Source organism: Lepus europaeus, chromosome 5, assembly GCF_033115175.1.
Source record: "Lepus europaeus isolate LE1 chromosome 5, mLepTim1.pri, whole genome shotgun sequence".
Taxonomy (NCBI): Eukaryota; Metazoa; Chordata; class Mammalia; order Lagomorpha; family Leporidae; genus Lepus; species Lepus europaeus.
In genome coordinates this window covers 70,756,793-70,779,074 of record NC_084831.1, presented here as the reverse complement: position 1 = coordinate 70,779,074, position 22,282 = coordinate 70,756,793, and the positions used below count along the sequence as shown (strand labels likewise).

The window sequence follows — 22,282 nt, the reverse complement described above, 5'->3', positions numbered from 1 at the left end:
GGTTAGTAAGACATTTATTGGGCAACTTTCTCAAAATAGAACTTAAAAACTCCTATTTAGTAACACCATCCAACACTGCTTTTGTTTTCTTATACACTGCCATGATTAAATTTATAGTCCAATACACTCACTGGCTTTCCAAACACATACAAATTCCACTAACATTTAAAACATGGCTATAAACACTCAAAAGTATAACAAAAAGTTGGCTAAAGGAAAATGAGGATCCGCTCGTATCTTCGTGTATATAAAACCGTTTAGTGTTGACTTATTTTGCACCTAGAGAAAGTAGACATATTAATTTTGGGTTATCAAGAAGAATGTGGTACACATTTCTCTCAATTACTCTAAAACCTGCAACAGGAAAAGTATCTTTGTAGACTTAATTCACAGAAGACAAAAATGCCAGATGGTAGCTTTTTAAAACTCTTTTTATCTAAATGGCAGGATCCTTGGGGGAAAACTCACTGTGCTACATTGAGACTTCTAAAGCACACTGACTCCTGCAACTACTACTAACGTCGGAAATTACACGTCATGATATACCCAAGGTAGATCTAAGAAACGTCTGAAATGACTCGGTAACTACAGTAACAGGAAATACCCAAAAATTATCTTGTCCTGGATGATAATTTAGAACATTACCTTACATCTGAGTACCCACGGTTTACAGCTGTGAAAAAGTACTTCTTAAAGTCAATTTCGGCAAAGAAATTGATGCTGTTCTTAAATTAGAATAATTAATTGATGCTGGCCGCCGACACAGAATACTAAGTACGAGGTCTGCCTAACACTGAACCTCAGGAACATGTTTTTAAAAGAAAGGGGCAGTCATACCGTCCCGGCCTGATAATACTACCTTAAACAAAAACTTGAAAACCAGATCGAGAACTAACAGGCCTGCAGCTTGAATTCATGCCCGCGTGCGTAGAACTGAAATATCTGAGCGTCAGAAGTAAAATACAGGGGCACTTTACTACCCTGAAAATCACGCCGGGTTCCCACTAGGCCAAGGCGGACGTTTTCGAGAGCATCACCGCGCGGCGTCCCGGGTGCACTTCTCCCAGGCGACCCCCGCGCCGCGGCACTCTCGTGACACTGTTGCGTCGGCGCCACGCACGTCGGCGTCACTCCTTTCTCCTTGGCTACTCAGAGTGACTCTCCGCGGCCAATCTTCCACACTACCTCCCTAAGGCGGCGACCAATAAGAAACCACTACTAGTTTCTCAAGACTGCCACAACTCCAGCCCAACCGCCATCGCCACCCGTCTCACCCACCACCCAACCTCCCCGCGAGAAGGCGCGGAAAGAGGCAGTGCCAAGATAAATCCCATTCTCGCGCGACACCGTAAACTCAAATCTCGCGACATCTTTGCCTTTTCTTTTTCAGCCCCACCCCGGCATTTGCGCGTTGCTTCGGAAACATCGCGAGATTTCCTTCTTTCTATCCCCGCCCCTCTACTGCACGATGGTCGCGCAAGAATGTGATAGAGACTCGACGGCCGCCATTTTCTTTCTTTCTTAGCAGTTGGCTGAGAGGTCTTCAAAGAAGCGGCAGCGGCTACTGTAGTGTAGCCATGGCGGACTATTCAACGGTGCCTCCACCCTCTTCTGGCTCGGCTGGTGGCGGTGGTGGGGGCGGCGGTGGTGGAGGAGTTAACGATGCTTTCAAAGATGCGCTGCAGAGAGCCCGGCAGGTAAGTCTGGACCGCGCGGCGGGATCCGCAAGCTTATGGTAATTTGGCCGTCGGCTGAGTAGGCCGCTACCTATTCGCGACGAGAGGAAGAGGAAAGAGGTGCCCTTCCGGGCTGAAAGGCGAGGAGGCTCACGTTTCGCCGCGTAGGGTGTACTGATAAGCGATTAGAACGTGGTTTTGTGTTCTCGGTTCCTAGGCTGCCAGGAACCCCAGCGCGTGTTACCCAAAGATGGCCTTAAGTGTTTCCCGCAATGGTTCGGCCCTCGGGCTTCTCCAAGGGGTTAACTTAGCCTCCCCTTTTCCTTAGAACGAACACCCTCTGTGTGGGAGAGAGCGCTTGTAGTTTCTCACAATAGTAGGGAAGGTTCTGGTAATAAGCTTGGGGGAGGACTTAGGTCTGACTGCAGGAGCTGTGGGAGAGGAGGGATCTGCGTGCTCTTTGCCGTCTGTACAGCTTTCTCTCGCAGCTGAGGAAGCTTTCGGTGCCGATCACCTTCGCAGCTACAGGGAAGAGACTTGGGGGAGCAGCCGTCCTCTGGGCGGGATTTGTGTGTCAGTCTGTTCTACCAGTCATTGCCCTGTATTTCTCAAAATGGCCTCGGGCCCATTATACCCGAGGTTTCAGTTTGAATCTGCCTCTCTGTTCAGAGTCGTAAACTGACCAGACCTCTTTGTATTACGTAGGTGCATACATTTGCCCTGAAGGCACTTCTTTCCCAGATGCAAGCTGTTTCAAAAAAAAAAAAAAGCACATGTATCTCAGGAACATTAAAGATTTCTCAGTTTGAACTTAACCTTTTTAGACAACCTCCTAATATATTCATAATTTAAAATTATTAAATACTGATGCGGACTTAAAATGTAAGCCAAAGAATCCTGTTAATGACACTTCGCATATTGTCCTAGGTGCTAGACGTTGTAAAGTGAGGGGTAATTAGAAACCAGTTTTGTGGTAGGTTTTGATTATATCACTTCACTTCGTTAACTTTTCATCCTCCAGTACGATGAAAAAGATTCATTGGGTCAAAATCAAAATTCATAAAATCTGTAGTGATGTGCGCTTAATTTTTCAAATGTGAGCACATTTTGAAAATGCACCTTCTTTAAAATTTTTTGGGATGTTAACAGGTCGTCATTAATATTACTGCTTTATTTAAAAAGAAAAAGCTAGTTAACATGCTGAGAATAGCAATTGAAACATTTATGTAACTGTGACAGAAATTCTTGTGAATGGATTTTGCTACATGGGGTTGGAAGATCCAAGTTCTTTTATTCAACCAGCATATTAAAAGAAATTTGTATGAGCATTAGATACTGGGAAATTATTAAGTGGGTAAATTGGTTTCCTGCTTTCTAGGAAGCCATGATATAGTCAAGGAACTAACACAAATCAACAGAATTACCTGCAGAATGCTTTGATTAGTGAGAGAAGACTACACAAATTTGGGACACTTAATTCATCTGCTTTTTGTACGAACCTCTTTAGCATGTCTGCAAGTCGAGCACTGTACAGGACACTGTACAGGGAAGGAGTTCCTAACTGCTTAAGAAAAGGGGTGATACTTGAACAAGGCAGTAAAGAATGAGTGGGAGTTTGGCCGGTAGAGAGACGCAGCAGCTTGTGCAGAGATGAGAGATGTGCAGATTTGGGGAATGACAAGAATACAAGAGTGAAGTCACTGAAGTATAGTATGGGGAGTGGAGGACATGGCAGTGGAGAATGAAATGAGGAAAGGTGTGGATAGATCAAAGTACCAAAAGAGCTTGGGTGGCTATGGGTTAATTTAAATTTTGATTTCATTTAAGTGCCAAGAGATTAGCTATCTTTGCTGTAATTATTTAAATGTTTGTCTGTGGCAGAATTGGGGTTTCTTTTTTCTGCCAAAGGCCATTGGGATATTTACATCATGTGCAGACCATACAGAATTATCAGCTTAAAAATTAGCCTGCTATAGATTTATTGAATTTTTATTCCCTCCTGCAATTGCCTTATTGGGGCCAGACCAAATGATTTTTGCTGTCTATATTGCTGTGGCTGGATGTTCCCCACCCCTACTCTACAGAATCCGTCTTAAATCTGACATTCCCAAGTTTAGCTTTTAAGTGGAATTACACACTAAATATCTGAGTGTGAGGTTCAGCTGCTTCTCTGGATATATCCAAAGGGTGAAATGTCAGGAAAAGTATTTGGATTGAAAGAACAAGATGGATTAATGTCTGAACCAGTTCTTCCTTACAGAGGATTTTATTTCTCAAATCCCTATTTAACCTTTTTTTTTTTTTTTAAGATTTATTTATTTATTTATTTGAAAGGCAGGGTTACGGGGGAGGAGGGGATACAGATCTTCCATCCACTGGTTGACTTCCCAAATGGTCACAATGGCTGAATATTATAAATGAATATGTTATAAATACCTGATCTGAAACCAGGAGCTTATTGTGGATCTCCCACATGGGTGCAGGGACTCGGGTACTTGAGTCATCTTCCCCTACTTTTCCCAGGTTCATTAACAGGCAGTTGGATCTGAAGTGGAGCAGCCAAGACTTAAACCAGTACCCATATAGGATGCTGACACCACAGGCAGTGACTTTACCCAATATACTGCAGCGCCAGCCCCCATCTTGTTTCTTTTTTTTTTTTTTAAAGGGTACTGTGTTTTTTGGAGGAAAGAAGTATCAGAGCAGCTCCTTGACCCCAAAGAGCTTCAGGAGCTATACCAGTTGGGGGATGCTATTAACATTTTTAGCTGGACAACTCTTTGTAGGACAGCTGGACAAGTGATAGGATCACTGATCCCTACTTACTAAATGCCAGTCATATTTATTCTAGCCGACTATTGCCATCTAGTAATCTAATTGTCCAGTCTTTCCTACGGAATCCCAATAACTTTAGCTTGTTTTTATAGCACTTAAAGGTAATTATAGCACAAGTTGGGAGTTTCCAACCGTACAGTTTAAAAGTTTATTTTTGTGTATATCAAGGTGTAACTACAGAAATTAAGATTAGGATTCTTTGATTGGGTCTTTGTCAATCTGAAACACCAGAAAATTTCAATGTACTTAACTTTTTTTCTTTCCCTTGAGATTATAATATAAAAGTAAACCCTCAGCCCTTTCCCTCATGGGCAGCTATTAAATTAGTCTTTAAAGTACTGTTATTCTTGAAATCTGTTTCTTAATTGTAAAAACAATTCAGGCTGTATTTTCCAGCTAAAATGAAAATACAAAGTTGAGCTTTTTTTAAATCATCAATCTTGTCATTGGAAAGTAGCATTTCAGAATGAATCATTTTCAAACATTTGCTGCCTTGTAGCAAAGCTTGATTATGATGATAATCAAATCATAGAATGGTAATGGTTATTGTATCCAACATACCATTTCACATTTCTGGTATATGCAGACTGACTCCATCAGGACCTTGCCCATAGTATATATTTAGTGTTACTGAGTTTAGGCAACAAATATGTTTAATTAATCAAAGTGATAATGTAATTTTGTTTTGAAAATAGTTCTTTGAAAGTTCATTACCTGAATACCTGCTATATAGCTAGGTCAGATCCTAGGGATACAGATTTCTCTGTTATCCCTGTGTAACCCTTTGGTTAACAGGCACTTTTTTTAAGATTTATTTATTTATTTGAAAGGCAGAGAGGCAGAGGCAGACACAAAGAAGTCTTCCACCCGCTGGTTCACTCCCCAAATGGCCACAACAGCAGGAGCTAGGCCAATCCAAAGCCAGGAGCCAGAGCTTATTCTAGGCCTCCCACGTGGGTACAGAGGCCCAAGGACTTGAGCCATCTTCTACTGCTTTCCCAGGCCATAGCAGAGAGCTGGATCGGAAGTAGAACAGCCAGAACTCAAACCAGCACCCATATGGGATGCTAGCTAGCGTTGCAGGCGGCAGCTTTACCTGTTATGCCACAGTGCTGGCCCCAACAGGCACTTTTTCCCCAAATGGAATCTTGTTTTGGACCATACATTATAGTTATATTAGTTGTATGTAAATGCTGATTTATTTGTAGCTAGCAATTTATTGAGGGCATATTAAGCTCTTGTGTTAATTTTCACAGCCATCCTACAAAACAGTTGTAAAAATTAGATGAGGTGTGGAATGCTTTGACAGGGACATAAAGTTCTAGCCAGCTCTACAGCCAGATTCACAACTCTACCTCAAAACTTAAGGGAAACATGTTTAATGCACTGAAAATTAAGAAATAGGCATGTTTGGCATTTAGATAGTTTACTTAATAATCAGAGAATTGCCTTTTTAAAGTATTTTTCTGAAATTGAATGGTATAACTTTATTCTTTCAACTCCAGAGTTACTGGATTTCAGGAATGATAGGTGAAGTTGAAAAATGCTAACAGTGAAAGCATGAAAAAAAATAATGCTCATTCAAGAAGCAGAGCAAAATCAAAATGGGAAGCACAAGTTATATTTGTAAATTAAAATCAAATAAAGAAGTTTATTGTATGTCTAATAAGAATTGAATATAGTTGGAGACTGAAATTTAGAAACTACTGTTTCTTAATTCTTTTTGGAATGATCTATATATTTTCTGTTTATCTTGGGAAATTAGTATTTTTAGTAAAAGCTGCTCTTTGATGTCTGCATTATTTCTCAATTTTTGAGATGGTGTTGCTGGTTCTTTTGAGAAAACCAAGGATCTTATTCATTTGAGTGGTTTTAGAACTATTTAGTGAATAAGGAAGTATAAATAAGTATCCTTTTTCTGTGCAAAAGTTCCTTAGAGATCAAACAGTGCTAATTTGCAAACTCAGCTTATTTATGAAAGCTGACTGCTGCTGCAGCTCACTAGGCTAATCCTCCGCCTGCGGCGCTGGCACCCCGGGTTCTGGACCCGGTTGGGGCACTGGATTCTGTCCTGGTTGCTTCTCTTCCAGTCCAGCTCTCTGCTGTGGCCCGGGAGTGCAGTGGAGGATGGCCCAAGTGCTTGGGCCCTGCACCCGCTTGGGAGACCAGGAGGAGGCACCTGGCTCCTGGCTTCTGATCGGTGCAGTGTGCTGGCTGCAGCGGCCATTTGGGGGGTGAACCAGCGGAAAAGGAAGACCTTTCTCTCTCTCTCTTTCTCTCTCTCTCTCTCTCACTAACTCTGCCTGTCAGGGAAAGAAAAAAAAAAAAGATACAGCCTAAACCATTTTTCCTTTCGGCAGTAACATTTTCTCTGGCCTGAAGTACTACTTCTAACAATGTCTTGCAGTTTATTTAAGTTCCTAAGAGACACTCAAGTGCTGAGTGCTTTAAGATTTAAGTGTGGAAAAGCAGTTTTCAGGAAAGAAATAAGATTTGATTAGTCACACAGAGACAGAAACAGGCTTTCAATTCAAAAGTGAAAGATGGTTAAGAAAGGTTCAACTGACCAAAGCTATACAAAGTCAGAAAAATCAGATTATGTACCTCCCCCCCCCCTTTTTTTTTTTTTAAGATTTTTATTTGAAAGGCAGAATCAGAGAGACAGAGAGAAATCTTCCATCCTCTGGTTCACTTCCCAGTTGGCCACAACGGCCAGGGCTGGGCCAGGCCAGAAACCGGAGCCAGGAGCTTCTTCCATGTCTCCCACATAGCTGCAGGGGTCGAAGGACTTGGGCCATCTGCTGCTGCTTTCCCAGGCACGGTAGCAGAGAACTGGATCGGAAGTAGGGCAACCTGGACTTGAACCAGCACACATATGGAAATGCCAACATCGCAGGCTGTGGCTTAACCTACTATGCCACATACTGGCCCCTACCTTTGTTTTCATCAGACATTTTAATATTTGATTTTTAAGTTTTATTTTATTTATTTGAAAGAGTTGCAGAGAGGTAGAGACAGAGAGGAGTCTTCCATCCGCTGATTCACTCCCCAGATGGCCACAACGGCGCCCATTTGGGCGCTTCAGGCCAGGGCTTTTAACCTGCTGCGCCGCAGTGCCGGCCTCTAATATTTGATTCTAATGTGCTTTGTGGCAGGTGTTTAAGTTTACCTGTGTGAAAAAGGGAAATTTTAGGATCTCTAGGAATTACATTTGGTATATGGGAACTGATACATATTAAACTTAAGTGATCCATATGGAATGAGATGTATCACCCACTGGTTCACTCCCCAAAAGCCAGATCTGGTCCAGCCCAGTCAGGAGCCAGGAACTCCCACATGGATGGCAGGGCCGCAAGCATTTGAACTATCTTGCATTACCATCTCAGCCTCCTTAGTAGGAAGCCAGATCAGAAGCTGAGTAGCCAAGACTGGAACCTGCAGTCCTGTGTGGGATGTTGATGTCACAATAGTAGCATAACCCACTATTCATAGCACTGGTCTCAAGACAATTTTTTGTTTTTATTATTTTTAATATTTATTTTACTGGGGCCAGCACTTTGACATAGTAGATTAAACCTCCACCTGTGGCGCCGGTTCTAGCCCCTGCTGCTAGATTTTTTTCCTTACATACAAAACTGCTGTAAATAACCTTTATATTGTGCCATACTTGTGACTTGAAGCTGATATTTTATATTTGCTTAGTCAAGTGCAAGTGGTTATTTGCCTCACACTAAAGTCTTATTTAGAAAGAAATGACTTTAATAGAATAGAATAGTTCTTCTGAGACTGTAGAGCTCCTTAGGCTTCTGTGTGTATCCTTAGGACAGCAATGCCCAATAGAAACACACAAGCCACAAATTTTATTTAATTCAGCATATCTAAATAATACCTTTTGACATGTGTTTATAAAATCTTTGAGATACTTTACATTCTTAATATTTTTTTGTTCTTTTGAAAGCCTTAGCAGTTGGGGCTGGGCTAGGTTCTGGGTCTCCCACATTGGGTGCACAACCCCCAAGGACTTGGGCCATCTTCTATTACTTTCCCAGGTGCATTAGCAGGGAGTTGGATTGGAAGTGAAGCATCTGGGAGCCCAACCAGCACCCATATGGGATGCCTGCACCGCAGATGGTGGCTTAACCCACTGTGCCACAGCAGCCACCTCACATTCTTAATATTGCAAGTTTTCAATATCCAGTACGTATTTTACATATAAAGAACATATTGGGACTAGCTGCATTTCAAATACCTTATTAGATAGTGTAGTCTTAGAGACCCACAAAATGTTCACATTGCCTGTGCCCACACAATTTTTCCCTCCATTTTATCTGAAAGACAGATATCCAAAGTACTAGATCATTCCCTAAATTCTGCAACAGCTAGGGCAGGGCCAGGTGGAAGCCAAGAGTCCAGGTATGGCAAGGACCCAATTACTTGAATCAGCATCTGCTACCTTCCATATTGTACATAAGCAGGAAGCTAAGAGATTCAGGCATCCGAAACAACATAAGCAGTGTGCCATTGCATGCCATATACCCCCTCCCTAAAACAACACACAGCTTTTGAACAGTCACAGAGACAATAGAATTGGGATCCAGATTTTCTTTGAAGTTGTTTGGTCTCTTCTAAAGGTCCCTAATTGAGGCAGTCATTGTGGCATAGGGAATTAAGCCATCATCTATGACACTGGCATCTCAGATGGGTGCTGGTTTCCATCCTGGATGCTCCACTTTCCCAGTCCCACTCTCTGCTAATGTGCCTAGGAGAACAGCAGCAGATGTCCTGAATGCTTGGGCCCCTGACACCCACATGGGAGACCCAGATGGTTCCTGGCTTCAGCCTGGCCTAGCCTGGTCGTTGCAGCAATCTGGCAAATAAAACAACGGATAGATGGGGGAAAAAAGATTCCTAATTGATTGCTGCTTTTTGGTTTTTAGAAGGATATATCAGAAGCTTATTTCTGGACAGTTATTTGTCAATTCCTTGAAATACTAATGGTAGTAATAAATTGAATTGTAATTTGTTTATTAAGTGAATATTCTTACTTGATACTAAAGAATATTTATCTTATATATGTGTTAGAAAATAAGATTAAGTACTGAATAGCACATAGTAGATAAGTTGTGATGCTATCTTTAGTGATTTCTTTTTTTCCTTTAAAGATTGCAGCAAAAATTGGAGGTGATGCTGGTACATCACTGAATTCAAATGATTATGGTTATGGAGGACAAAAAAGACCCTTAGAAGATGGAGGTAAGTTATAGCCTTAGGTAATCTTAATTGTTTATATGGTGTTTAGTTGAAGAGATTTTCATATTTTCAGATGGTATTTTATTGAGACACTGCTTTGTTTAAAAAAAGGCTTCTAAAAATGTAAGATTTTACATTGGCCTCAAAAAGAAAGGGAAAAAGAAGACAAGGTAGGTAAAATTTGAGTCAACCAGAAAGTTTTGTCTTAATTAGAAGTGTCAATTTTCCCTCTTTTAAGAATTGTACCAGACTAACAGTTTGCACAGACTTCCTGTTAATAATACGGGGGGAGGGGGGATGCCAAAGTTGTTTATGAGACATTTCACTTGTTTTTCTCATGCATAAATGAATTTTTATATGCTATATTTTTATTATTTTGCTATTTCAGATGTCACTTTAAAGGAGAAAGTTACTATAGTTTGCTATTGTAATGTGTTACAGATGAGACAATTTGTTATATTACCTTTTTTTAGTGCTTTGTGTTTTCAGGTTTAACAAAATATGTGGATTTAGTTAGTGGATTTACAGTGTTTTGTAGTTTTTAAAGACATAATTATTGAAGTTTTTTTAATAGTAACATTTAATAAAAATACAAGACATTAAGGCGAAGCTCAGTGAGGGTGACTGTACTATACAAAGAGTTGAGTTGATACAGCTTTATTGAAGCTTCTGAACTTCGAAGTCTGCACATATTTTTTGTTCGACATGAATTTTGATATTTTCTTTTTGCCCTTTTTTTAAAGGAGGATTCTAAGTGAGCCTGTAGAATGTGTTTATAGCTTTTGACCAGGAGTACTTAGTTTTCTTTTACTTATTACGTGTCTTTCATACTTACAGTGAGGTTTTTAGTATACAAAAAATGAGCTAATGATGCTTCAGATGTTGTATGTAATGTATTCTTTTTATTTTATGTGTAGATGGCTCTTGGACAAGTCCGAGCAGTACAACACACTGGGAGGGAATGCCCTCTCCTTTTAAAGGCAGGAATTTTTATTTATTACCTGTGTTTAGTATGTAAACGTGAAATAAACCAGTGGACTCTTAAATGGACACACATATTTCTTGGATTCTGTGTCTGAATTTTTGCTGAACGACAATCTGATGTCTAATCATTTATGTTTGGGGGGAGGAAATTGTAGTACTTTGAGCTGTAGGTTGTCTGTTTCAAGGTATGCGTTGTATTCATCTGTGTAATGGATTTAGATGAAGGTAATCATGTAGTTGTTTTGAGTTTTTCTGAAATTTTATGCTGTGAAATGTTTAAGAATAATAGATGATAGATGACGTTGCGATTGCCCTGCAATGTGAATTTTTTTTTTTTCGTGGTCATTGTCAGATACACTCAGCTTCTGATATGTCAGACTTTCACATTTTGGTAGTCTCCCATGCCCTACCTGACCCCCATCTTTGGTTCCTGCAGCGGAAGCATCATTAGCCTTATTGTGATTTTTGTCAGTAATGGAGTTAAATACTTGTATCATTTAAAGGTACTTAAAATACATTAAGGTCAATGAGTTGATGCAGTCAAAACCAATATTTTTAAGTGTCTGTGCATCTTTTGAACATGAAGAGAATGAAATAGTGTAATTTTTTAGATTACTGAGTTTGGGTTGAATCGTGAAGATTTTGGTTCAAATAATAAAATACACACTCAGAAATGTTTATATTGATATTCTTAAGAGGGAGAAGTTTTTGTATTAATTAGCAGAACAAATAAAAGACTCTTAATTTTACAGATCAACCAGATGCTAAGAAAGTTGCTCCTCAGAATGACTGTAAGTATTAATTTTAAGCTGGGTTAAAAATTAAAATAACTAAATTTTAATATCCATGTTTTGTTCCTGTTTTGGTGGGTATTTTTGAAGCTAGTTGGTCTGTGAATAGATAAATACAGACGTTCATGATCCCACCTTGATTATGGTCAGTTATATATAAAGTTTGTGGAGTTATTTTGCTGAGACCTTTTGGAGAAAGGAAAGTATTTTGTTTTATACCACCTATATTGTGTTTGCCTTTTCCCTGACGTTCTTGCCACTGTCATGGCTGATTTAAGTATTTTCCAAATTGTTGCCTAGGCCTCAGGGAATGATTTTAGAATTCTTTATATGATGGTATTATTAAATACATAAGTAACTTGGATTTTGAATTGTCATTTTGTCTTTTGGTAGCTTTTGGAACGCAGTTACCACCCATGCATCAGCAGCAAAGGTATTGTCAAAAGCTTTTCCAAAAGTACTTCGTAATTTAGTTAATTCTTTATACAAACACTGCCAAGTGACTGTATAGTGAGTATGTGTCTGTTATTTTTTTTTTGTATTTGTAGTTCTTTGCTTAAGATAACGTCTTCTATTTGTATTAGTAGATTACCTTACTTAATAAACAAATTATCTTTGAAGGGAACTGTTAGTTTCTGTTATTTCTTAGCAGGTCTGTAATGACAGAAGAATACAAAGTTCCAGATGGAATGGTTGGCTTTAGTAAGTAACCTAGTGTTTAAAAATTAAAAAAAAAAATTAAAGCATTTTATAATCTTTCAGCAAATAATTTTCTTTTTTTTTTTTTAACAGTAATTGGCAGAGGAGGTGAACAAATCTCACGCATACAACAAGAATCTGGATGCAAAATACAGATAGCTCCTGGTAATACTACTTTTGGTATTTTCAGGCTAGTAGTGATAGTAATGCTATCTGTTATGCTATTTTGACCAAAATTTTTTGTTGTTTTTAATGATAGATAGTGGTGGCCTACCAGAAAGGTCTTGTATGTTAACTGGAACACCTGAATCTGTCCAGTAAGTATGAATATCCTAAAAATTTACACCGTTGTGTCTCCCTGCCTCCTTCCCTGAAAGTCTTCTAACTCCTTTGAAGTTAATGCCTCATGCCTTTCTTGATTAGGGTTCATCATCTGAAACATAGAACCCAAAAGATTATTTTTAAAAACTTTATATCTACTTCAGTCTCTACTTGATAAGCCAAATCTGGCTTGGTGGAAAAAAATACACAATCATGACTAGTATCACCTAAAACTCTTAATAATGATTTAGCCCAAGTGCTTGTGCTGCCTACATGCGCCTAATTCCATTCACTTTCTTAGCTTTTCCCTAAGTAGTTGTCTCTCCTGCTCTAAATCTTTAGCATTTAACCCTTTTTTTGCACTTAACCTCGTTTACTGAGAAGATAAAAAGCAAATCATAAGAAGTTGTTTTTACTCCTACTACTGAAGAGCCAGCTTTCATTTGTACTTTGTATACAGAGAATTCAGTTACTACCTTCCTTTGTATTCATGTAACTCAGGCTAGCCTTACCTGTTGAAGGACATTGTCCCTGCATTTGAACTTTGTCCTGTATTAGTTTTCACCTCTTTTCTAGATAATTTCTCACTGCATATAAACATACCTTGAACATCATCCCATCTTAACAAAAACCGTATCTGAACCTCATTCTATTTCTCTGCTTTCTCTTATAGCAAAATTTCTCAAAAGAGATGACTGCATTTGCCATACTATCCTTTTTTTTTTTTTTTTTAAGATTTATTTATTTATTTGAAAGAGTTACACAGAGGAGAGGCAAAGAGAGAGAGGTCTTCCATCTGATAGTCTACTCCCCCAATTGGCCGCAGCAGCCGGAGCTGTGCCGATCTGAAGCCAGAAGCCAGGAGCCTCCCGCGAGTCTCCCACACGGGTGCAGGGGCCCAAGGACTTGGGCTGTCTTCCATTGCTTTCCCAGGCCATAACAGAGAGCTGGATCAGAAGTAGAGCAGCCGGTTCTCAAAGTGGCACCCATATGGGATGCTGGTGCTTCAGGCCAGGGTGTTAGCCCGCTGTGCCACAGCGCCGGCCCTCCTCTTGTTTTTAATTCCCTAGTTTAATTTATGCTAATAAGGCTTTTATTCTGATATTTCACTGAAATTTCACTTTTTAAGGAAACAACCACCACACTGCTCAAATGTCTTATCAGCAAGGTCTCCCATATCCATGTTGTATAAACTAGTGTCCCTTGACGTGTATATAAACACAGATATTTACATCCTGTCCTGCTTTGATTTTCTTTATAGCTCTTAAATGACACATTACTTGATGTGCTATTTTTATTTTATGAAATTAAGCCACTCTTACAGGACCAGTGCTGTAGTCCAGTTTCCTAAATAACACCTGGCTTATAGTTGACATTTTATCAATTTGTTGAAATAAATTTTGTCTCATGAGTGAGCAGTAATGGTTTAAACATGTAAATTAATCATTTAGTGCTTGCAGGGATCAGCTTAATTCTGAGAAAATATGAGAATTACAGTGCTATTTCTTTGTGACTTTTGGGTCTTTCTGAAAAATGTATGCCCAGAAGATTTTATTACATGGTCTCAGACTTTACCCTTAATGATATTTTCTTTAGTTAATGGACAGCATTGTTAAAATTAGCTTTAAAACACCTATTCTTGAATTGGGATGGGGGAGTACTTGATAGTGATATTTTGTGTTTCTGTATTTGGATAAACTTGAGTATATAATACCTTATTATTTTAATATTAATTTGTTAACAGATCAGCAAAGCGATTATTGGACCAGATTGTCGAAAAAGGAAGACCAGCCCCTGGCTTTCATCATGGTGATGGACCAGGAAATGCTGTTCAGGAAATCATGATTCCAGCTAGCAAGGCAGGATTAGTTATTGGAAAGGGTGGAGAGACTATTAAACAACTCCAGGTATTATATTTGTAAAATAATTGCTTTAGGTCTAGTTTGAAACCAGTCTTCTTCCATTCTTTTTTTATTAGTACATATGATTTTTTTTTTTTTTTTTATGATTGTAACAGGAACGAGCTGGAGTTAAAATGGTTATGATTCAAGATGGACCTCAGAACACTGGTGCTGACAAACCCCTTAGGATTACAGGAGACCCATACAAAGTTCAAGTAAACTTAACTTCATATTTTATAAAGAGTTGGGGTTGGTTGGTATTTGGGAAGGAGTTGGGATTGGATGGTGTTGGGAAAAACGTGCATGAATAATTAAAATGTGCTTTCTAAATTGGCTCTTTCTACTTCAGCAAGCCAAGGAAATGGTGTTAGAGTTAATTCGTGATCAAGGTGGTTTCAGAGAAGTTCGAAATGAATATGGGTCAAGAATAGGAGGAAATGAAGGCATAGATGTAAGTAAAAATAGTTTTTCAGAAATTACTGCATGCTAATGCATAAATATATAAAATATTTATAATTTCTTGTTTTGTGAGACTATATAACATTGTGTTTGTTTCTTCTCCACTTTTCTACAATATAGAATTGTGTGTTTTGTTACCCTGTTTGCTGTAAACATAGTGTTGTGCATGCTTTGGTGATTAGATGCAGATAAATTTTTGGAAAATGACTTAATACTTACTCTCCTTTGTATAAGGTCCCCATTCCAAGATTTGCTGTTGGCATTGTAATAGGAAGAAATGGAGAGATGATCAAAAAAATACAAAATGATGCTGGTGTTCGAATTCAGTTTAAGCCTGGTAAGTACACACTTTAATCTTGTGTTGGTAGTAGTGAATTTTGATGCTACACAATTAAATGTTTGACTGATTCAATTTATTTTTCTTTGTTTTGAAGATGATGGAACGACGCCTGATAGAATAGCACAAATAACAGGACCTCCAGACCGATGTCAACATGCTGCAGAAATTATTACAGACCTTCTTCGAAGTGTTCAGGTTTGACAGAAAATTTATATTTTCTTGAGAAAAGTGCTCCTAACTTGAAGTAGTCTCTGGGGTGGACATTAAAGTGCAGCAAGTTGAGCTGCTGCTTGGGATACCTGCATCCTATGTTGGAGTGCTTATTCAAGTCCTGGGTCTTTTGCTTCCAATCCAGCTTCCTGCTGATGCTCCTGTGAGGAAGCAAATGATAGCTGAAGGACTTCAGTTCTTGCTATCCAAGATGGGAGACCAAGATGGAGTTCTTGGCTCCTGGCTTTGGCCTGGCCCATCTCCAGAAGATATATGTCTCTCTCTCTTTGTCACTCTCTGCCCTGCCCTTTGTTTTTATGAGAGTCATTTTGATAATGTCTTATTAATGACTTTAAATTGCTTTAAGGTAGGCATCTTGGAGCAGAAGGGCTGTATAAGGATGCTACCTTAATCACCCCAGTATTTGAAAATATGTGATTACTGCTTAGTAATTACTTGTGTTATCTTTGAAGACAGTTCTAAATTTCTTGTTCAGGAATATGAGTTGGAAAAAATAATTCTAATTTTTATCATGGAAAGTCTATTTCTATGCTGTCTTTGTTTCTTCCTCTTCTGCCTAGGCTGGTAATCCTGGTGGACCTGGACCTGGTGGTCGAGGAAGAGGGAGAGGACAAGGCAACTGGAACATGGGACCACCTGGTGGACTACAGGAATTTAATTTCATTGTGCCAACTGGGAAAACTGGATTAATAATAGGAAAAGGCAATGTATTTTAAACATTTAATGTTATATTACCAAGTTTTTCTGGATACCTTCTGTTGTAAACAAATAGTAATGATTATACTTCGGATGTATTAAAGTAGAAAAACATTTGTATGTTGATGTTTATCAACTAAAACAAATGAAGGATTTTATGTAAACTTGTAAAAAAAAAAGCAGAATTTGAGTCTCATTGGCTTCTAGAAACTGGGAACCAAGAATTAAATAGTGTAAAAAATTTTTCTTTTGACCATAAAAAATGGCTCAGATATTTTCCTTGTTCATTTTGATTTTTATTGAACCACACTTTTTCTCCCCAATATTTATTTGAGTTAGATCTTATCTTCCCTTTGCTGGTTTACTTCCCAAATGGCTGTAGCAGCCGGAGCTGGGCCTGTCCAAAGCCAGGAGCCAGAAGCTCCATTCAGGTCTCCCACATGGGTGCAGGACTTGGGCCATGCTCCACTTATTTCCCAGGCGTATTAGCAGGGAGCTAGATTGGAAATGGAGCAGGCAGGATACAAACTGGAGCCCATGTGGGATGCCGGCAGCATATACCACAGTGCTGGCCCCTAAAATTTGAATGTTTTTACAAGTGTGTTTAACTTTGTAGCTCCATCGCTTGCAAACAGCAGTTTATTCAAACTGGTTATTTTGGTAAGTTGTAATACACACTAAAGTTGTATAGGAACATAAGAGAAAAAAAGTGTAGTTTAATAGAAGCATGAATTGCTGCATATGATTTGATTTAAACAGAATCAATGGAATATTATCAGAGAGGATACGTCTACACTTTTTTTAAGTGTCCCATTTGACCATTTTAGTTTGAATGGTTCTTCTTACATCCCTTTGGACCTTTAGAGAAATTCTTGTCTTTTGATTTTAGGAGGTGAGACTATAAAAAGCATAAGCCAACAGTCTGGAGCAAGAATAGAACTTCAGAGAAATCCTCCACCTAATGCAGATCCCAATATGAAGTTATTTACAATTCGTGGCACTCCACAACAAATAGACTATGCTCGGCAACTCATAGAAGAAAAGATTGGTGTGAGTATGCCTTATTCATTTTTTAAAAAAAGATTTATTCATTTATTTGAGAGAGTTACACGGAGAATGAGAGAGGTCTTCCACCCGCTGGTTCACTCCCCAGTTGGCCACAACGGCTGGAGCTGTGCCGATCCGAAGCCAGGAACGAGGAACTTCCTCCAGGTCTTCTCATGCGGGTGCAGGGGTCCAAGGAATTGGACCATCTTCTGTTGCTTTCCCAGGCCATAGCAGAGAGCTGGATCAGAAGTGGAGCCACCAGGTCTCCAACCTGCACCCATATGGGATGCTGGCACTGTGGAAGGCGGCTTTACCCACTGCGCCACAGCGCCAGCCCCAGTATGCTTTAAACTTCTAGTTAATAGTGTAGACCCTGTTAATTAAATAAGACAATAATACAGATGCACTATAGGAATAAACACGATTCCTACTCTGAAGTTCAGCGTTAAAATAACATAACTAAAATCATAGCTATGTGTGTTCAGAACCAGCTGATATTTGGGTGTTGCTCAATAAGAGAAGGTAGAGCCATCTACAAACACATGTTAGGGTTGCTGGATAAAGTTAAGTAACATAGGTGAAGGAATTATGAAACTTTACTACTTATTAAGGTCTTAAATATACCCAACATTGGTGAAGCAAAAAGCAAAGAATCAGATGCATCCCCCACTTTACAGTATAAATTTATAAAATTCAGCATTTAGAATGGCTTCCAATTATCTGGAGGTTTTAAAATGCTTCCCATTCTTTATGTAATATACAGTCCTGATTCGTAATGTCTGGAATAGGGCACAGGAAGTAATTTTATTTTTTTACTTTTTATTTATTTATTTATTTATTTTTTTGACAGGCAGAGTGGACAGTGAGAGAGAGACAGAGAGAAAGGTCTTCCTTTTTTTGCCGTTGGTTCACCCTCCAATGGCTGCCGCGGTAGCGCGCTGCGGCCGGCACACCGCGCTGATCCGATGGTAGGAGCCAGGTGCTTCTCCTGGTCTCCCATGGGGTGCAGGGCCCAAGCACTTGGGTCATCCTCCACTGCACTCCCTGGCCACAGCAGAGAGCTGGCCTGGAAGAGGGGCAACCGGGACAGAATCCGGCGCCCCGACCGGGACTAGAACCCGATGTGCCAGCACCGCAGGCAGAGGATTAGCCTATTGAGCCGGTGTTTTAATTTTATATAAGCTAGCTGATATGAATCGGATTTCTGATTCATGGAGAAATAATAAGATAGGTGTTTTAGAGGAACAGTTTGTTATAGTAGTTGAAAGTGTGGCCTTTGGAGTCAGCATGCCTAGATTCAAACCTCTGCTGGGGTGAGGAACTTTTTTTCTGCCAAGGGCCATTTGAATATTTATAGCATTAGTTACAGGCAGTACAAAATCAGCTACTTTAAAATTAGCACGTTACAGGGTTATTGAATTTTGAATCCCACCTACTGTTGCCTTTGCAGGGTCAGACCAAATGATTTTGCAGTGCTTAAGTGGTCTGTGAGCCATATCTTCCCCACCCCTGCAAGGATTTAATGACTGTGTGACCTTGCAGAAGATAGTTACTCTCTTCTGTACCTCAATTCTCTCCTATAAAGTGAGGAAAAAGCATTAAATGAATATGCATGGGTCATTTAAAATTGTGCCTGGGAATGGGTGTTGGATGCAGTGGTTAAAACCACCACTTTGCATGCCCATATCTCATGTGGAGTTCCTGATTGTGTCCCAGTTTCTCTGCTTCCAGTCCAGCTTCCTTATGGTGTGCATCCTGGGGGACAGCAGATAATGACTGGTTCTTGGGTCCTTGCCACTCAGGTGGGAGACCACTTTGAATTCCTGACTCTGGGCTTCAACCTAGCCCATCCCTGGCTGTTTCAGGCATTTGGGGAGTGAACCAAGAGTTGTAAGATGTTTGTATTTTCTTATTTGGAGAAAATGAGTCGTGGATAAAGTAAGAAATTACTGCAATTGGAGACCTAAAAACAAGTTAATGAAAGGGACTTTAAATATCATGAAGTTTGGCTTCCTTATTTTATAGTGAGAAACTTGATAAATAAATTTAATTGCATATTTTGCTCCAAACATCACATGTTTAGTATAGAGACAAAGAACACTCATTCACTGCTGAACTCCCCAATGCCTGTAGCAACCAGGCTGAAGTCAGGCACTGAGACCCAGACCAGGTCTCCCACCTTGGAGACAGAGACCCAACTACTTGAGCCATCATGTGCTGTCTTTCACATGCACATTAACAGGAAGGTAAAATGAAGAGCAGAGCCCGGATTCAAACCCAGGCATTCTGATAATGAGATGAAGAGTCCTAAGTGATGACTTAACTGCTGCTCCAAACACACCCACACAGAAGGCAAACTGTAATTTGAGAGAAAACTAGTTTTTACATCACAGTTGAAGTAATGTAAACAGTTTATAGACAGTAAATATTTTGTAATAAAGGACCTACATAATTTGGGAACTATAATGTCTAGGTGATTTGTCTAATGTTAAGAGAGTAGAGATAGAATAGATTCAGAGAGAGAAGTGCTAGAGATAAGGCCCTGATACCTGATTTCCATGATAGAAAGGAGAAGGGAATAGTAAATACTAAGAATAGTAAAAAAGAAAGGGAAGTAGTACTGTCTGTAAAGAAGCTAAGGGAAACATCAATTTTTGCATTTAATTGCTTTTGTAGATTTTAATGAATTTTACATGTTATATACAACAGTTAAAATAGTTTTTGCAACATGAATGAGGAAAGGAAAATCTAAAATGCACTATTTGTGATTATGAAGTGGTAGGAATAGATTATTTGGCCTTTGAGTTTTTAACCATTTCTCTGTTTTTGATTTATTTTTGTCTTTTGCACTTGTTTGTTTTTTGCAGGGTCCAGTAAATCCTTTAGGGCCACCTGTACCCCATGGACCCCATGGTGTCCCAGGCCCCCATGGGCCTCCTGGGCCTCCAGGCCCTGGAACCCCAATGGGACCATATAATCCTGCACCTTATAATCCAGGACCACCTGGCCCAGCTCCTCAGTAAGTATTGGGTTTGATTTTGGGCTTTTCCCCTCCCCCAAAGATTTTAGCTTTTAGTAAATTATATTTTTATGTTGACTTCCTTTGCAGTGGTCCTCCAGCTCCATATGCTCCCCAGGGGTGGGGGAATGCATATCCACACTGGCAGCAACAGGCTCCTCCTGATCCAGGTAAAAAATGCTTAACATTTGTGTATTAGCTGTATTGTTTGCCTACCACACCCCTGTTAAGTCTTAAATTTTCTATTGGCTCTTTCTGTGCATTGTCTTCACTTGTTTTATTTCTTTAGTAGCGTGTTCAGCACTGCTTTTACCATGGCACATTAAGACTGACATTATCTCTGAATTTATAGAACTCTTTTTCTACCTGCATTTGGTCTTCTGTACTGAATTGATAGAGCATAGTGCTAAAAGCCAAAAAGAAGTACAATGTCTTCGATTTTTAGATAGCAAGGCTGTCAGATATGTAGTCTTAATTTATAACATTCATTAAAAAAATGCTAGTTTACATTTATTGATATAAAATTGTGTGAGATTCTAACAGTGTTAACTGCTGGGCTATAAATTCCCAAGTTTCCAAATAGATACAAGCAATCAGCTCTAGTACTCCTGATAAGGCAACTTCTTGTATTATTAAAAATCAGTCCTGTATTTCATAGCCGCATGTGAGAACTACAAAATGCACCTAATGAAATATTTTCTCTATCTAGATGTATGTTTTATATTTCTGCGTCTTCCCAAATCCCATAATTTTCTTTCCATCTTGGTCAAAAGGGCATTCCTTGAAAACAAATCAACATTTATTTATGATCCTTTCTTCTCACCTGCTACCTACCTTTTAGGTTTCTTTCACTGGAGTAGTTTCAAGGAAGGTACATTCAATTATGGATTACTTTGTACACATATTATATTTAAAAGAATTGCTTTAAATGAAATTGTTTTGTTGAATTTGATTAAACATTTTGATATTTCAATGTGGTCCTGTATTATAACATACTTTAATTTCATAGGAAGTTTGCTCTTTGGACTATTATGACATAACACGACAGTCACCAATAATCCTAACTTCCTCTCATTCAAGAAACAACTTGAGTCGTGCTAGCACCTGGGTATGCAAAGATGAGTTTATATTATATAGCAGAAGAATGCACTCTCAGTGTAAGCAATACTATGATAGAGCAGCTCTGAGTGTATAGAAATATCAAATTTGATTTTTAACCTTTTATGAAAGGAAGAGTTATTCTTAATCATCTTGTAAGCTACTTAGGATGATATAGTTAAGCAAAGGAATGAGAATCAAGAATGAAATTATTTAAGGGACATTATATATAGGGTAATTTGGATATGCTAGGATTACATCTCTGAGCACTGTTTGGATAGGAGTGTGACTGAGGGAAATAGCAGGAATAAGTAGTAGTCTGAATCACAGTCAGCTTCCTACTTGAAGTAGTGATAAAGTTGCTGCCATAAGATCTTCTCAGTAAGTGTTTCTTCTAGCCTTGCATTTGAGTTATAGCTAACCTATTTAGATTAAAATAAGAACCAATTGGCAGAACTTAATCAAAAGGTTACTGAGTCTCTTGGTTAGATGTTGCTTATGTTAAACTTAGAATTATGTACTATTTTTAGTAGTTTCTGGAACTAAAATCTGTTTATAAAAAATTGCTGATGTTACAGAGTTTTATAGTGATTAAGAATTTATATTTCGGAGTAAAACAACCCTAGATCAGTCCTGGTCCTACTACTTAGTAATTCAGAAATATCAAGCAAGTTTTTTATCCCTCTAAGCCTATTTTCTTACCTATAAAATGCCCAATTTTTTTATCCCAATACCGTCAGATGAAATATTAATAGATAATTTTATTAAATTGCATAAATACCCAATATAGAAAAGCAGTACATTGAGCAATTGAGAAAGATTTGAAGAGTGACCTAATAATAGCATATTATAGTTTTCTGAAAATCCTTTGTGCTTTCTTTTCCCCTCAAACCCACCCTGAGTGCTACCTGTTCAGAATGAAGGCTAAACAGATC

The 22,282-nt window shown here is 38.9% G+C and overlaps 1 protein-coding gene across 15 annotated transcripts in view; it reads left to right on the top strand.

Moving 5' to 3' along the window:
* The first annotated feature begins 1,457 nt into the window (after positions 1-1,457).
* FUBP1 (far upstream element binding protein 1) overlaps positions 1,458-22,282 on the top strand; it is a 34,725-nt gene continuing 13,900 nt past the window's right edge. For 4 of the 15 annotated variants that reach the window (XM_062191588.1, XM_062191587.1, XM_062191597.1 and 1 more), the window contains exons 1-17: positions 1,459-1,697; positions 9,674-9,764; positions 10,679-10,741; positions 11,498-11,536; positions 11,930-11,969; positions 12,186-12,238; positions 12,329-12,400; positions 12,495-12,552; positions 14,301-14,463; positions 14,574-14,672; positions 14,807-14,908; positions 15,151-15,253; positions 15,351-15,451; positions 16,048-16,189; positions 17,073-17,233; positions 20,098-20,249; positions 20,340-20,419. In XM_062191588.1, the coding sequence (XP_062047572.1) occupies positions 1,578-1,697; positions 9,674-9,764; positions 10,679-10,741; positions 11,498-11,536; positions 11,930-11,969; positions 12,186-12,238; positions 12,329-12,400; positions 12,495-12,552; positions 14,301-14,463; positions 14,574-14,672; positions 14,807-14,908; positions 15,151-15,253; positions 15,351-15,451; positions 16,048-16,189; positions 17,073-17,233; positions 20,098-20,249; positions 20,340-20,419 (1,639 nt within the window). In that variant the 5' untranslated portion in view covers positions 1,459-1,577. Of the gene's footprint in view, positions 1,698-9,673; positions 9,765-10,678; positions 10,742-11,497; positions 11,537-11,929; positions 11,970-12,185; positions 12,239-12,328; positions 12,401-12,494; positions 12,553-14,300; positions 14,464-14,573; positions 14,673-14,806; positions 14,909-15,150; positions 15,254-15,350; positions 15,452-16,047; positions 16,190-17,072; positions 17,234-20,097; positions 20,250-20,339; positions 20,420-22,282 lie in introns of all 15 variants that reach the window. The other 11 variants (XR_009865927.1, XM_062191585.1, XM_062191596.1 and 8 more) reach the window with 8 other exon arrangements.